Source organism: Scatophagus argus, chromosome 15 (assembly GCF_020382885.2).
Source record: "Scatophagus argus isolate fScaArg1 chromosome 15, fScaArg1.pri, whole genome shotgun sequence".
NCBI classification, from domain to species: Eukaryota; Metazoa; Chordata; class Actinopteri; family Scatophagidae; genus Scatophagus; species Scatophagus argus.
In genome coordinates, this window is record NC_058507.1 from 1,015,495 (window position 1) to 1,031,425 (window position 15,931).

General features: G+C 45.8%; 1 protein-coding gene across 1 annotated transcript in view; it reads right to left on the reverse strand.

Annotated features, from left to right (window-relative positions):
- Positions 1–15,931, reverse strand: part of LOC124072110 (neuronal PAS domain-containing protein 3) — a 209,946-nt gene that overhangs the window by 30,145 nt on the left and 163,870 nt on the right. Inside the window, exon 7 of the mRNA XM_046413292.1 lies at positions 6,047–6,227. Within this exon, the coding sequence (XP_046269248.1) occupies positions 6,047–6,227 (181 nt within the window). The remainder of the gene's footprint in view (positions 1–6,046; positions 6,228–15,931) is intronic.

Below are 15,931 nucleotides of genomic sequence, written 5' to 3' on the forward strand. Positions count from 1 at the left end.
ATGGCAGGTGGTGACCCCGGCGTAAGGGGGACAACACATGACCATAACCAACACCTCGCTGTCCATTAACACCAACTTATATTTGAATTGATTTACTTTAACGGTAAAAACTGTTGATGGCAAACAGAAGGATTTAATGAACGGAGGATCAAAGAAGTGAAAGAAGACTTTGAGAAAAGACTTGGTTTGTTTGAGTGTGTGTGTGTGTGTGTGTGTGTGTGTGTCCTGCCAGATTTGACCTTTGCCTTCTGTCTCGGAGTCCAAGTGACATTTCAAATGCAAATACAAACACGTTTCACCACACGCACACACACACACGCACACACACACACACACACAGTTTGTCCTTGGGCAGCAGCCCCTGCCGGTGGCGGCTCTAAATGACATTAAACGTAGGTGACTGTAAACTTGGGTAATTATGATGAATGTGAGCGATTATGACGAATTATTCCCCTCCATTGTGCTAATAGCGTAATTAGCAACAATAATCAAAGACTTATGATGTTGAAATAAGGGGATGGCGTGGACAATTAGACTGCGAGGAGCTAATAATTGAGAACTTATGGTGCTTTCCTGGAGGGCAGAATTACTGTAACTTCCAGAAGGACTTTGACTTTTGGGTGTTTTTCTTACTAATTTTATTCTCTGATGAGAGAAAATTGAAATAAATTCTCAATTAACTGCAAGAGTTTCTGTTTGATGGCGTGAACGAGAATGGAATTACATAAAGAGAGCAAAACGCCGCAGGAACTTTTCTGTCAAGCATCAGAAGTTTAACCTGAGAAAAGTTGGGCAGGAAAGGAGAAAATGAACTCAGTTGTTGTTGGGATTTTTCAGGACCGAACGTTGCTGTAAATGTGAACGTATGAGACCTTTACGCTTTGTATTCTCAGCGGGCAAAGAAAGCCTGAAATGTACTGAAGCCTGAAGGCACAGCAGATCATTAGAGCGGCGGAGAACAAAGCTCGAGTGTGGATAAGAAGGGACAAAGGAAGCGAAGCTCGTTTTTCTGTCACAGGTGTCGTCATTGTGTGGTCATGCAGGTGTGTTCAAAAAATCACGTCGACATCAGAGACTCTAAATGCGATAAAAGGACCAAAATTCTCCTGGTGATGCATTTATGGAGCATCCGCCATTGAAGGCCTGGTGGGAGAAGAACTGCACTGATGAGCTAACAATCTACTACTGAACAACGTGTTGTTGAGTGAATATGTTAGCTCGGACTTCTCACTAGTCAAACGCAGCTGATCTCTGCCTACTACTAACACCACCGATTAAGTGTTTAAAGGCCTTTCTGGAGTGTCGCTCTCATCTCGCCTTCAGTCTTGTAAATGTGTACACAAATGGACATGGTTTGTTTGGTTCCAGAGTGAGATTTCAGAAAAGCTCAACACAATCAGAATCTGTGCATCAAATATCTGAAAATCCTTTGCTAGATATTCTGTTGAGTTGTGTGTTTATATTGTCCCAAATGTTTCCAACAACCTTCAGGAGAAATCTGTAGTTTTATTCAAGCTAACTGCGCGTTTCACTTCCTGTCGCTGTAACTTTCAGGAGAGTCGCAGAGTGAGGAAGGAAGCCGCGACCAAAAGTAAGACTTTATCTTCTCTTCTGAGTCACATCTGCACGCAAGCTTGGACTTTGAAACAACTTAAATTCAAATACAAAGAAATGCTCAGCTCATTGCTAAAATCTCGCAAAACTTCCAGTAAGTTTGAACTACACAGAACCGTAAGGAGACAGACGTATATAAGTACAGGTGTGTGTTTTTCAGGTGAGAACTATTTTGAGTTATTTCAGAAGTCACCTGCAGCGAGGAGGTCGGAGGTCAAAGTCAACAGGCGGCACCCAGGATATAAACGTCCCTGTGACCCTGAACTGATGAGATGTAATGAAGACCCTGGAGTGAGAGAAAATAAGAGCAGCGTGGAGAGTTTCGTCTCCTCTCGGCGAGAATTACACTTATGAGGAATAATTTTCAACCACTCAGCCTTCAGAGCGGTTGGAGACGTGGAGCCTCTCCGCCTCACTTTGACTGATATTAGTCAAATTGCGTCATGTACTTTTAAAGATGACTCTCTTTTAGTGCAAGAGGGTGTTGAAAGCAGCGGAGCTTCAAAGGAAGATCTCTCTCCTCCAAGGTCATCTCATATTTTAACTCCAATTTCAATACTTTATGAGCGTGGCGGTAATTAAAACGATGGGGTCAGCTGTCTGATACATTATGACAGAGCAGCCGGCGAGGTAAGCCCAGTTATTAACTGGAGGAAAATTCAGAGTGATGAAGCTCATGTGGAAATTAAGCAATGTTGTGCTCGTTCTAACCGACGTAGTGTCCCTGAACTGCAACTGTCCAATCACGGCAACTGTCCAATCACGGCGGCTCCGTCAAACTTTGGACTTCTCACCCAACACGCTCCAGGCAGCCATACTCTTTTAGCAAAGTTTAACAGGGTGTCAGGAGCTGCTGATGTTCGCATGCATGCTACACCAGCTGCCTACAGCGGTAACCTGGAGCTACACCCAGCAGGTGCTTTGAAGGGGGGTGGGGGTGGGGCATCCCCCCCCCTCCGTCACCCAGCAGCAGCAGAACGTGGGGGCTGAAGGGCTGTTCAGTTCAATAAGCTGATCCTTTGTCACAGTCTTTGTCTCCGGCAGCCCCTCCGTGCCGTCCAAGCTGCTGATTTCCGCTCAGTCCTGCTCTACTGTTAGCATCATCTTGGATCCACAGTATTCTCTAAACCACATGCTCTGAGTACTCCAGTCTGTTCTGTAGCCTGTACTGTAGCCTCTAGACTCCATAGCATCAACTACATTTGTCCAGAAGACAGAATTCTTCTCAGCAGACTGCAGTGGGTCCAGACTTACAAAGAAACAATTCATTTGTTTAGGCCTAATCAGTATAATTTTGTTCCATGTCTTAACAAAAATGTAATGTTATCTTTATTAGGCTATAGCAACATGAACAGACTCCCAGAAAACATCCACAATATGATAACCAGATACTTAACAACCTCCACCTACAAAACCAGTTCAGGTAACGAATGAACGCAGGTTTGAGGCCGAATACAACAGGTGGCCAGCGAGAACGAAACCAAGTGACACCTCTAAGCTTGACATTCAGGGGACAAGCTAATCAATTCTCCAACAACTCAGTTACCTGCTGCAGTCAGGACAGACTGAGTCCACAGGTGAGTAACCTCAGAGTTTATTAATTCCTTTATATTCTGCGTTCCGGACGTGGCCCGACCACATAGAGCATAAATAAAGAGAGAAATCTCGTTTTATTCCTATATGGAAGCATCAGTCCAATACTTCCAGCAAAGGAGGCCCTGCGGGGGTTTGGGTTTGAAATCTCTGACTCGTGACACAGAGTTTTGGGAACAGAGAATGGACACCTGCTGGATCTCGTTAGCCTCTGTTAGCGATTTCATTTCATCACTGAACATTTCCCTCCTTAACGTATTTTCTGCTCTTTTGCCCCCTGCAGGCCGTCAAATCTGATACGGCGACGATCCCGTAAATGACTGCATGGCCTACAAATAAAGTTGCAGAGTGAAAAAAAGCAAGACAAAAAAACCACAATCCAACGGCTGTGAAATCACTCCACTATAACCCATTAGCATAGGGAAGGATGAAGTGGGGCCTGCAGAGGGAAACTTCACAGCAGCGATCGATGGGAGGCTCCCCAGTGCACAGAGGAGGAGGCGGGAGGTGATGAACGGAGGGATGCTGGTGAGGGAGGACGAAAGAAACAAAGACTCCTCGAGGAGGAGGAGGAGGAAGAAAAGACAATGTAAACAAATGGGAAAGCTCAGGTGGACACGTTAGCAGGCACGGTGTTCGCCAGGTATCGACTGGAATGAAAACTAATGACGGAGGCGCCTGTGGAAATGCATTACTCATCAAGGAGGCTGTGAATTTAATGTTAAAGAAACAACATCAAGTATTCATACAACAGCCGCATGATACAGACATTTCCAGAGGAGTCCAGTGCTGAACACGGCTCGGACTCGTGCTGGAAAACCACCGTGCTGCTGGGTTCTCTGTCGTCCAACTGGCTTCCGTCGAGTCAGTCTGTCGCCAGAGGCTGCGTTTGTTCCCGCTCAGGCCCAAGAGGAAGGCCGAAGGTTTGCTTTTTAACTTTCAACATTTCCACTCACGTTTTCCAAACGGGTGGAGGGAAACGCACCTCATAGATCAAACTGGATTTCTAGGATTTCTTTCCACCATTCATTCGATAGAGCGTCACATGGATCCAGGACTCAGATGATCAGGCCCGTTACCCTGCACACCTGATACAAACCCCACCTCCTCCTGGGAAACACTCATACAAATTCATACCAGGCCTGCCCCTCCTCCCCCTCCTCCTCTGTCTTTTTATTCCTTTCTCCAGACAAATTAACATTAAAGAACACATACATGAATCTTAATCTTCCTCTCCCTCCGGTCACATTATCGCTGGGGATCACTCCTTCACATTCATACATGTCCGTCTGAAACCTCGCCCTCCCTTCGCTCTCTTTTTCTTTGGACAAATTAACATTGCGAAGCGCTAGTGCACAGTCAAACACGTCCCTACATCCCCTGCCTCCTTTTCTTTCCATCCTCCTCTCAAGACAAATTAACATGGGAGAACAAACACCTTTGTCCTCATCCCCTCCTTCTTCCTTTTTCTCGCTGGTCAAATTAACTTTGCTAAGACATTCAAATCAAGTCCTGTTCTCCTTTTTCTCTTCTTCAGCGTCCTTATATCTTTCTATCTTTAGGGCAAATTAGCGTCAGCATCCATGTTTTAGCCCTTCTCTGTTTCCTTTCTTTCCCTCCAGACAAACTGACATTGACGACCACGTATACAGTATGTCCTCACATCCTTTTCATCATCCAGCTTGGTGCACAGGGAGGCTCAGTTAGAGGTTTGCAGAAAGTCAAAGGGAAAAAAAAGAACAAAAATCTCAAATGTGGAACTCCAATTAATTTAAAGCCCCCCCCCAACCATCACCAGCACCAATCAGCCAAGAATAAATCTGCGGCAGATCTAATTACCGTGCCGTCTCCGAAGACCCTGGCCGCCGCGAAGCCAATCTTCCCCTCCTTGTTTGAACAGGCTGATGAACTAAGGGACTCGATGGATATCAAGTCATTTTGTTTAATTTATAAATGGATTTTCCCCTAATACTTAAATTATCATCAGCATGAGAGAGAGACAGAAGTACAATGAAAAGCCTTTGGACGGTAAAAAAAGTCTTGAACATGTGGTGCAGGAGAGGATGGAGGGATAAAAGGATGGAGGGATGGAAAAAGGCAAAGAATCCCAATGAGGAATGTGTCCTTTCCCAGTTTACAGCAGTGACGGCTTTACAACGTGACGCACCAATTATATTTACACTTACAGCAGGGGATGCTGGGATATCAGGGAACAAGTGAGGGAAGACAGGATCAAGGTTAGAGGCTGAGAGGGCACGACGGACACGAGCAGAAACATCGATTTCAAAGTGGAAAAGACAACTTTTCTGCAGCGTGATGGGTATGTCTTCTGTCCAGACCAAAACAAGAACATCTGCCAAGCAACACGTCTGAAGCTCATTAATCAGCACATTAAATCTCATTTTGTAATCTGCACTAAAGCCTAACTGCAGTCTTTATGCTAAGCTAAGCTAATCCACTGCAGGCTCCAGTGAACCAACAGGAAACACATCAGCCACAATCTGGTGATGAACTTGTCTGTGAAGGTTGAGTTGAACATTCAGACCAAACGAACACTCGTCTTCCTCCTCCTTCACTCCCTCCTGACCTTCTCCCACCGTCCCCCTTTCACTTTCATGACCTTTTTATCCCATCCCCTCTTCTTCTTCTAAGGTCCAATCTTTCCTGAAGCCATCTTCTGTCCTCTACTTCCTGTCTTATCCCCTGCTCCTCCTCCTTCGTCTCTGCCTGTCTCCACCTCATCTGGACATCCATGTCTTAGATTTTGATCACGATGTCCTTCTGTACACACTGTTCATTCACTTGCACTACAGCCTTCCCTCCTTTCCTCGTTTCCTACCTGGTTCGGGCGTCTCCGAGTGCGATGACGATGAGGCCGAGGACGCCCCGTCTTCATTGACGGCTCCCTGGGACAGAGACATCCCTCGGCCCGGAGGAAGCTTCATGCCGAGCTGCTCCGCCATCTCCACGTGATCGCCGGGGTGGATGTAGTCAAACACACTGCTGCCGGTCAGCTCCACCTGCAGACACAAACAAAGAGTTAGTGTCATCTGCTTGTCCACTCTCCTCCTCCTCCTCCTCCTCCTCCTCCTCCTCAAAGTAGCTGAAGCTCTCTGGATTGCTGGCTATTATTCAGCTCTTTAACCTTCCTCATTTCCTGTCCTCCTCAACCACATCTTCAGTTTCTCCTCCTCCTGTGTCCCTTCCTCTTCCTCTACCTTTTTTTCTTAGATGTCCTCCTCTTCCATCTCTTTTGATCTACTTTTTCTTCCTCGTCTCCTTTGTTCCTTTCCTTCTATACATCATCAAGCTCTCTCGTCTGCCCAAACTCCTCGTCTTTATTGTCATCCACCTGTTCCTCTTTCGTAAAACACCTCTTCCTCCTCCGCCTTCTTTGCCTCACATCTCCTCTTTCATGTTATCGTCTTCCTCCTCCTCCTCTTTTCCTTTCTAATCTAATCTATATTTTCTTTACCCTCTTGCTCCTTCTCCGTCCAGCTTACGCTCATCCTTCCTTTCCAGCTCTTCCTCCTCCTACTCCTCCTCTAATCCGTCCCTCAGTGAATCAGCGGCGGCTTTTCTTTCTCGTGGAAATGGAATAAATAAGCTGCCTCTTATTAAATAAATACAGAGTCCCTTCACCTTAAAGACTCTCATTAGTGGAGATAGAAGCGGATTTGTCTTCGTTAATTGGGGATGAGATGAGGGAGCGCCGCCAAAACCGCAGCGTTACACACACACAGCATGCACAAACTGACGTCAAGGTTATAAATACACACAAACACTTTTTGTGTGATGAACACATGCACTCACAATTAAACACACAATTTTTAACGGGGTCATGTGACGATGTTCTCGTTGTTTACCGCGTGTGTTTTCATTTGCAGCGTATCAAAAACAATGTGCACGTTTATTTCCACATGCTAATCTGGTTATGAATAGTGTGTGTGTGTGTGTGTGTGTGTGTGTTCGGGTTTTTGGGGGTCCACTGGGACTAAGGGGATTACATGGGTGTAATCCCTTTAATAAGAAATCCCTTTAAGGCAATTTGGTCCCCTCATAAAGTCTCATCTGGAGCAGAAAGTGATGATTAAGAAATGAGACCGATCACTGAATCTCACACACACACACACACACACACACACACACCCTGGTGCACCATGGGAGTCAGTGTTCATGTTTACATGTTACAGTGCTAATTGGATCTGCATTGTTCTTCCTCGAAATAACACGCAGACTTTTAATCAATTAAAACTTGGCACAACTATTTTACATAAAGTGACTGTCGGAGCTAATTACACAGAGAGGGAACGACACACAGATGGAATTAGACATTCAGACAGTCACTGCAACTACACTTTAAATGACTTATAGTGCAGTAGACTGGGCACAAACTCATTAATCTGGACTAACACAGCAGTCTGAAGCATCCAGGCTGATCAAGACACAACTTTCTGTCAGACTCAAACTCCTCTGAAAGGTGGAGTCCTGTAGCGTGAGAACTCAACAGTGTCAGTTTACCTGTGAGCAGTGAGGTTTAAGAAAGTTAGGTGATCACTTGAGTGGAATCAAAGCAAATGAAGTGAGCGAAGAGCGAGCTGATGAGTCCAAAAGACAGCAGAGGAATGCAGAGTACTTCCTGCCTCCAGGGGTCTCACTCAGGGTGAGAGCATGAGGGTTAAACAAAAGTATCCAGACGCACCTCTTTATGGAGCTGCTGAGCCAGAGACGGCTGTTTGACGCCACGTGTTGGTGGCAAAGAATGCAAGTATTTATAGGCAACAGATATTTTCCTAACCCTAACTGACTTTTGTGTCTGAACTTAACCAGACTTGAGGCGCGGCGTCATCACGTGGTGACTGGGTCATTCCAGTTCACCCTAAAGGAGGTTGATGGTGCCGACATCAGGACTCTGCACAACGTGATCAAGTCCCTCCACACCAGGATGGAAAAAAACTTTATTATCCACGTATTTTTGGCCACATTTGGACTCTTGAGTGTGTGTTCACTAGTCCGTTCAGCACATCAATCAAACCATTAACAAAAGGGAGCGACTCATTAAAGCGCGAACACGGTGTTGGTATCTGCACCCCGATGACCTCCGCACACCAAACCCAACACTGCCGTCGGGCTCAGTTTGAGTTTTGTTTGCCTGTTTAGAGCCGTCAGATAAAACTTATTAAAACGCTGGCTTTATCGCTTCTCTCGCCCTCAGAGACAAGGACACCGAGTGACAAAAGACAAGAAGAATGACGGTGATAACCGCGTCCAACAGAGAGTTCTGTGAGTGTGAGTAAATGTTCATGTGCGTGTCCTTCCTCCCCTATCAGCATCTACTCCATATTTTAGGATGCGTGTGTGTGTGTGTGTGTGTGCTGCCAGCTGTAATTACCGCAGTGTGAGTTTTACATCAGTGTTACTGTCCGGCTGCGTGTAGACGACATATCGACTCGGTCGTCTTCTCTCCCACGTGAAGTAAACTTCCTGCTCACAGGATGTGAAAACTGAAACCTCTTTTGTATGAGAGGAGCAACTTGATAAACAAAACGGGAAATAAAAGACATGAAAACTGAAGCGTTGAATTCCCATTAATCAGCTTCTCACTCACCGGATCACACTTTAATTAATATGGAAACATTTTAAAGCCACACACAGTAAAAAAAAAGAAAACCTCAGTGTGACTTTGCAAAGTACTAATCAAATAAATTGATGTTGGCTCGCAGGGTTCAGAATTAATTAGAGCATTAAACATTAGCTAAGTGGGGTAATATTCCAAGTTTGATAGTGCATAATTATTCTGCTGTTAATGATTCATGGGGCGTCGGCCTCCGATAGAGCGGCGAGGAGAAATGACGGACACGAGCAGAGAGGTCTGAACCGCGTTTCCTTTTTAAAAGACGATCCACGGAAACGTTTTACAAGCTTCCTGAAATCTTCATTTTGTCCTCTTGGTAAGTGAAGCCTGAATACAAAATCTCACCATGTGAGCTTACAAAGTGAAGATTTTGTCATTTCATTTGTATGACATCACGGGGGGGTTGTTGGATTCCTGTCTGCACTTCGGTTTACTTCACTTCGACAAATGAAATCAGTAGAATCTGCTTCAATCCGAGTATTTGGTTATATGTTAACAGAAAATCAGTTTGTGACATACTGGTGACACTTAACCTTTAGGATTTGAGTTCATGTACACAAATCCTGTTACTTAAACTTTGGTGCTACTGACTGAACTGCTGTGATGTGGCGTTTGAAACCGACTAAAAGTAGACAAAAATAAAGATTAACAAAATAGAAAGTGATAAATCTCACTGTGTCGCCTCCCCACAGCAGGAGTACGTAGCGGAGTGAGACGTCATCGTGGCCTTCACGAGCTGTGGGAACCTTCAGCTTTCAGGACCGAACAGCCAGTGAATGAACAGAGTGTACAGAGTGGAAATGATTGTGTCTGTGCAAACTCCCAGCGTGTGTGTATGTGTGTGTGTGAGAGAGAGAGAGAGAGAGGATAGAGCTGACAGCACTAGTGTGTTATCAGTCAGATGAATGGGGATGAATCTTTTGAGTAGCATGGACGGACACACACACACACACACATACACACACGCACACACACTCGGGACACTTTCCTTGTCAACAGCTCAGAGGATGACAAATGAACAGTCCATTATGAACTGTTTGCCATGGTGTGTGTGTGTGTGTGTGTGTGTGTGTGTGTGTGTCAACCAGGCCCTGATAGATGGTGATTTATTAGGCAAAACAAAACACAGACCACTGAAAGCAATCACATCATGTGGATGAGAGACAGAGAGGGAGAGGTGAGCAGATATGAGCGATGAACTAATACATCATTTGTACTGTTGATTTAGTTTATGCACTGAATGTTTGAAATGTTTAAATCTGTTTATTTCACTGTCTGAGTTCACGTGTGTGGCTCTGTGGCTCCCGAATGGTCATGTCAGGTTTCGTGAGGGGTGGACACCAGCAGGGGGCAGTAAACACTTGGCAGTCACTGACTCTGAAGCTGAATTGCGCACTTTGGATCAAACCTTCCGCCTCCTCGGACGAGTTCAAACAGGAATCAACGTAACCTGAACGTAACCTGAACGTAACTCGAACGTGCCAGAAACATCATGAGACCAAGTCGAGTTATTGTGCATGCGTGTGCAGCTTTCTGCACAGACCAGAGGCTCACACTCCCGACAGGACAGGATGTCAACGTTAGAGGCGGTGAGGTTAGCTTAGTTAGCTTAGTTAGCTAGCACCTCATCCTCCTGTGCAGTGATATGGAGAGAAAATAGTTCCCACACAAAACTGCCCACAGCAAACTCCGTGGATCATCCTGAGCGAGCGGGTCATGAAAAGAGATCACAGTGAAGAGAAGGCAGACGCCTCCACAGCTGATGTCTCTGAAACGCTGCAGCTGGATGGACAAGCAGCACTACAAGAAGAGGAGACGCTTTTAGATTTGCTCCAACACTTTTGACCTGCTCGTCCTCCTGAACAGATTAGCTTACAAGCAAATCTTTTTTCTTAACTTCACTGATCACCTCACTCATCCTGTTCAGAAATGTTTTGCAATGTAAACAACAAATTTCCATCTGTCTCCCTGTACTGGCGTGTGTGTGTGTGTGTGTGTGTGTGTGTGTGTGTGTGTGTGTGTGTGGTTTTAACCTCCTGAGAGGGACAGCAAGTAAGAGATCCTTCACCAAGATCAATACACACACACACACACACACACCAAATCGCACAATTAAGCCTGTGCAGAGGGTGAGACAGGTATGTTTTTCACACACACACACACACACACACACACACACACAGGCTTAAATCAGGCTGTTGGGTTTCATGTCAGTGTGTTGGTTCAGCAGAAATCTACTGGCAAACAGCACACAGGGCTTTCCAGGCCCAGAGGCAGGGGCTCAGAGGACACCAACACAGACACACACACGCACACACGCGCACACACACACAACAACAACAACAACAACAACAACAAACAGACACTTCTGTTCGATCTGTTGGATTTATCAGTGTGCTTTAACTTTATGTATTTTGGCCACAGCAGACCCCTGTAGGCCACCAGGCAGTTGATACTGTTGTAGTTCCTGCTAGTCACCACTAGAGGGCATTAAGGCCCAGACATATTACTGACACTTTGAAGCATCAAAACAACTTTTAATATGCAGTACTGCGTCTCTTTGTGTGTTCAGCTACTGTTAAAGAAACTTACTGCAGATGTTTCAAATCAAATGAGACAGAAAAGAGGATTCTGTCATTTTACCTGCTCAGAGGCTTTAAATACGAAACATCTGCACAGCAGCTAATTAGTAAGCTTTAAAAGGGGCTGAAACAAAATGCTTGACAGCTGAGCACTGCTCCTGATTGGCTCAGACAGGTGTGTGGGCGGGAACTCGTTTCTCCACTTCCTCATCACTACTGCACAGACCCTGGCTCCAAATGACATCACCAGAACAAGATGGCAGAGCTCGGGTCGGCAGTGAGGCCGCCGAACTCATCGCAGCTGAACCTGAACCTCAACACTGAGCAGCACTCAGCACACCAGCAGGAAGGAGGATCAACCTGCTGGGAGCCTGAACATGTGACAACACACACACACTCACTGACTGTCTCCAAGGAGATCACACACTCACACACACTCACACTCACTCACACACACTCCCTCACACTGACACACACACAGATTTGGGCTGATGTGCTTGTCTGCTTTCTGTTGTTATCTGCTCTCTCTCTCTGTCTCTCTGTCTCTCTCTCTCTCTCTCTGTCTCTCTCTCTGTCTCTCTCTCTCTCTGTGTCTCTCTCTCTCTTTCTCTCTCTCTCTATCTGTCTCTCTCTCTCTTTCTCTCTCTCTTATTATCCGTCCTTCTTTCTCTCGTTCATGAAATCCACTGAGCTCTAAGAACCTGAAAATCTCTCCTCTGTTCTCGCCCAATCTCACAACAATGGCGGTCTTTGAACGTTTCGAGTGCGGGCCCCAGACGCCGATAAGCCCAGTGTCGAACGTCCAAACGCCAGGGCCAATCCCTGCCTCCCGGTGCATTATGGGACGTGATAAGGACACAATGGAGGAGCGCGTTTATCGTGTTTCTCATGCTAATACGTCCAACGCTGCTGATTCCTTCTGTTGAGAAGATTTAATTTGTTTGGTGTGTTAATGACTCATACACAGCTTCAGGTGGAGCGTGTGTTTGTGTGTGTGTGTGTGTGTGAATCTTGTTATCGACAGGTGCCTCACTGTGTGTCACGTGTGTGTGCTTGTTCGTCTTGTTCTCCACTAAATTAACTTTAACAAAGTAGAACAAAAGCAGGAAGCGTACGTACGTTTAATGAAGAGAAGCTGATTGGATATTTTAAATAAAATATCTGAAAGTTTGTCTGCTGTCTGGCACGATGATTCAGTCATGTCAGCGAGGTGAGGATAAAGATGCTGGTCCAGTACACTGTACGGACAAAAGTATTGGGCCACCTGACCATCACACCAACAGGGACTTTAATGGCGTCTCATTGTAAACACTCAGACAGCTTTGCAGCTCTAACAGCTTCCACTCTTCTGTGAAGGCTTTCCACAACATGTTGGAGTGTTTCTGTGGGAATTTGTGCCCATTCATGCAGTAGAGCATTTGTGAGGTCACACACTGATGTTGGACCAAAAGGCCTGGCTCACAATCTCCGTTCCAGTTCATCCCAAAGGTGTTGGATGGGGTTGAGGTCAGGGCTCTGTGTGGGCCAGTCAAGTTCTTCCACACCAAACTCATCCAACCATGTCTTTATGGAGCTTTGCTTTGTGCACTGGGGCACAGTCATGCTGGAATAGAAAAGGGCCTTCAACAAACTGTTGCCACAAAGTTGGAAGCATAGCATTGTCCAAAATGTCTTGGTGAGCTGAAGCATTAAGATTTCCCTTCACTGGACGTCAGGGGCCGAGAACAAACCCTGAGACACAGACAGAAACAGAAGTGGGAGGAGAGGAGGCAGTGAGAGGATGCTCTCTCCACATCACACTAATGTACGAGCCTGCAGCCATAATAAAAGTATATTTATTATAAATATCCTCCATTCATTTCTCCTGCAGCGTTTACAGCCGGCAGTAAGCAGCCATCATACTGCAGCTCCACTCAGAACATTTCTCAGCTGAAGGAGCCTGACTTCAACGAGTCTGCTGAAGAACAGAAAATCAAATCATCTTTGTTGTTTTATCAGCCACTAACACAACTGAAAACGGCGGCGTTACTGCTGTCGCTCTGCTGCTGCGCCGACAGGTGAAACGTCACCTCCAGCAGCTGGAGGTGAGGCAACATTTTTAAACCTGTTGGTTTGTGGTGCGTTCAGGGTCGTTGACTTCTGTACCGGAAAAGTGAGAGATGCGAGATGGAAACACTTTACAGGTAAGAATGTCAAGTCGAAGCATCACAGAAATGATGATGTGAAAAAGAGGAAATCAAGAAGAAGAAGAAGAAGGTAAACAACAAGCTGCTTTAATGGACTGCAGAGGAATCAATATTAATTCAGCACCAAACCAACTGATTAAAAAACACAAGACTGACAACTTTCACACTGCAGCTGACAGCGAGAAAGAGAGAGAGAGAGAGAGAGAGAGAGAGTGTGTCTGTGTGTGTGTGAGTGTGTGTGTGTGTGTGTGTGTGTGTGAGTGTTGTGTGTGTGTGTGTGTGTGTGTGTGTGTGTGAGTGTACGTGCATCAAATAACTCATTAAAACATCTCCAGCATCAAAGATGAGAGAAGTCAGAACATCATCAATACACAGTGAACAAGTAGTGTGTGTGTGTGTGAGTGAGTGAGTGAGTGTGTGTGTGTGAGTGTGAGTGAGTGAGTGAGTGTGTGTGTGTGTGTGTGAGAGAGAGAGAGTGTGTGTGTGTGTGTGTGTGTGTGAGAGAGAGAGAGTGTGTGTGCAGGATTCAGCTCAGTCTTTTTTATTTGTCTTTAATTTCCTATAAATGGGAATGTGTGTGTTTGTCTGCTACTCACGTGTTGATACTGTTCTCTGTGGACAACAGTGTGTGTGTGTGCGTGTGTGTGTGTGTGTGTGTATCCACAAGGCAATTAATTGAGCAGCGATTGAAATGCGTCGCTGCAGCCCATTGTGAGCCCTACAAGGCTTTAAACTCACAAACACACACACACAAAGACACACACACACACACACACACACACACTGAAATGTTGGAATACACAGAAAAACACTGAGCCATGTCACACACACACACACACACACACACACACTGTGGTGTTCCCTCAGGATCTCCACACTCAGCTGCTGTGACCTTGACAAGAAAAACACAAAGTGCTCCCTCTCTCCACCTCCTCCTCCTCCTCCTCCTCTTCTTCTTCTTCTTGTTTTTTGTTTGTCTGCTTCTTCTTCTCTCTGTCTAACTTCGTCTTGCTTTCTTTGCACTCACATTTAATTATTAATTATTTCCATGTGAATCTCATCATTTTCTTTTCACATGTTCACATGATTGTGTCCTCTTGTGGATGAGTGAACTGCATGGAAGCGTATGTTTGTAATCTGATGATTTTGTGAGAATAAATAAAGAAATACACACGCACACACACACACACACACACACACACACACACACAGCAGAGATGACACACCAAGATGCCTGAAATCTCCAGAAATCAGCAGAAACCAGAACTCATTTACAACCAATTTGACTTTTGTACATGTTCTGGTTTTTTGCACCCAGCTGAAGACACGTCCTCCTGCAGGAGACACGACCTTCTACAGGAGACACGTCCTCATATAGGAGACATGTCCTCCTGTGGTCAGGCACACCCGGTTTTAGATGGCAGACAAACTGATGCATCATGTTTTATTTCAGTTGTTTTAAGCTCCATCTTCTTCAGCTGCTTCTTCACCAGACTTTCCATTTTCCTTTTAGGGTGAACTGATCCTTTAACTGGTTTGGTGCTTTGTGGTTTGCTTTGACATCCAGTGTCTGCGGCTGTAGTTTCCTCCCTGACGGCGACGTCGCAGCCGCAGCTCTCAGAACCTGCAGAACAACCTGCTGCTGCCGTCGCCTTCTGGCTGCGTGTGATTATGTATGAGTTGTGTATTAGATCGGGACTTAGGGAACATGAGCTGTACTGTATATCAGGATGTGATCTGAGGACAATCTGTGGGCTTCAAACAGAGAGGAGGACGCCTGCTGACGGAGACGCTTCACTATCTGAAATGACTGTTTGTTTTCAATTTCACATGCCAGCTGATTTCCTCTGGATCGGCGCACAGAGAGCCCGTGTGTGTGTGTGTGTGTGTGTGTGTGTGTGTGTGTGTGTGTGTGTGTGTGTGTGTCCTGTGGACGACTGACTTGCCACTGATTTAGTGGTTACATTTCAATAAAGCTGAGGCTCATTCTGGAAGTCGGAGCCCAAGGCTGCGAGTTTGTGACAGATCAGGCTTTCAAATATGAACACTGACTCAGAGAGGGAAACAGCCTCCCCAGCTGGTTCACGTTTGAAGAAGACAAAGCGACTGCAGGCTCCCGCTTCTCCCTGCTCACATGAACTTCATGCGTCCACATGTGTAACATTCATCTTACGGTCCATACGACAGCATCGCATACGGCAGCCCGGTCGGCGCGTCCGAGAGTCCGAGCTGAGCCCCAAATGCGGAAAGCCAAACTGGAATCACCAGTCAGGTTTCAGACTGGTCCGGACTCGTGTGATCCCCGTGGCGACTGACGGAGG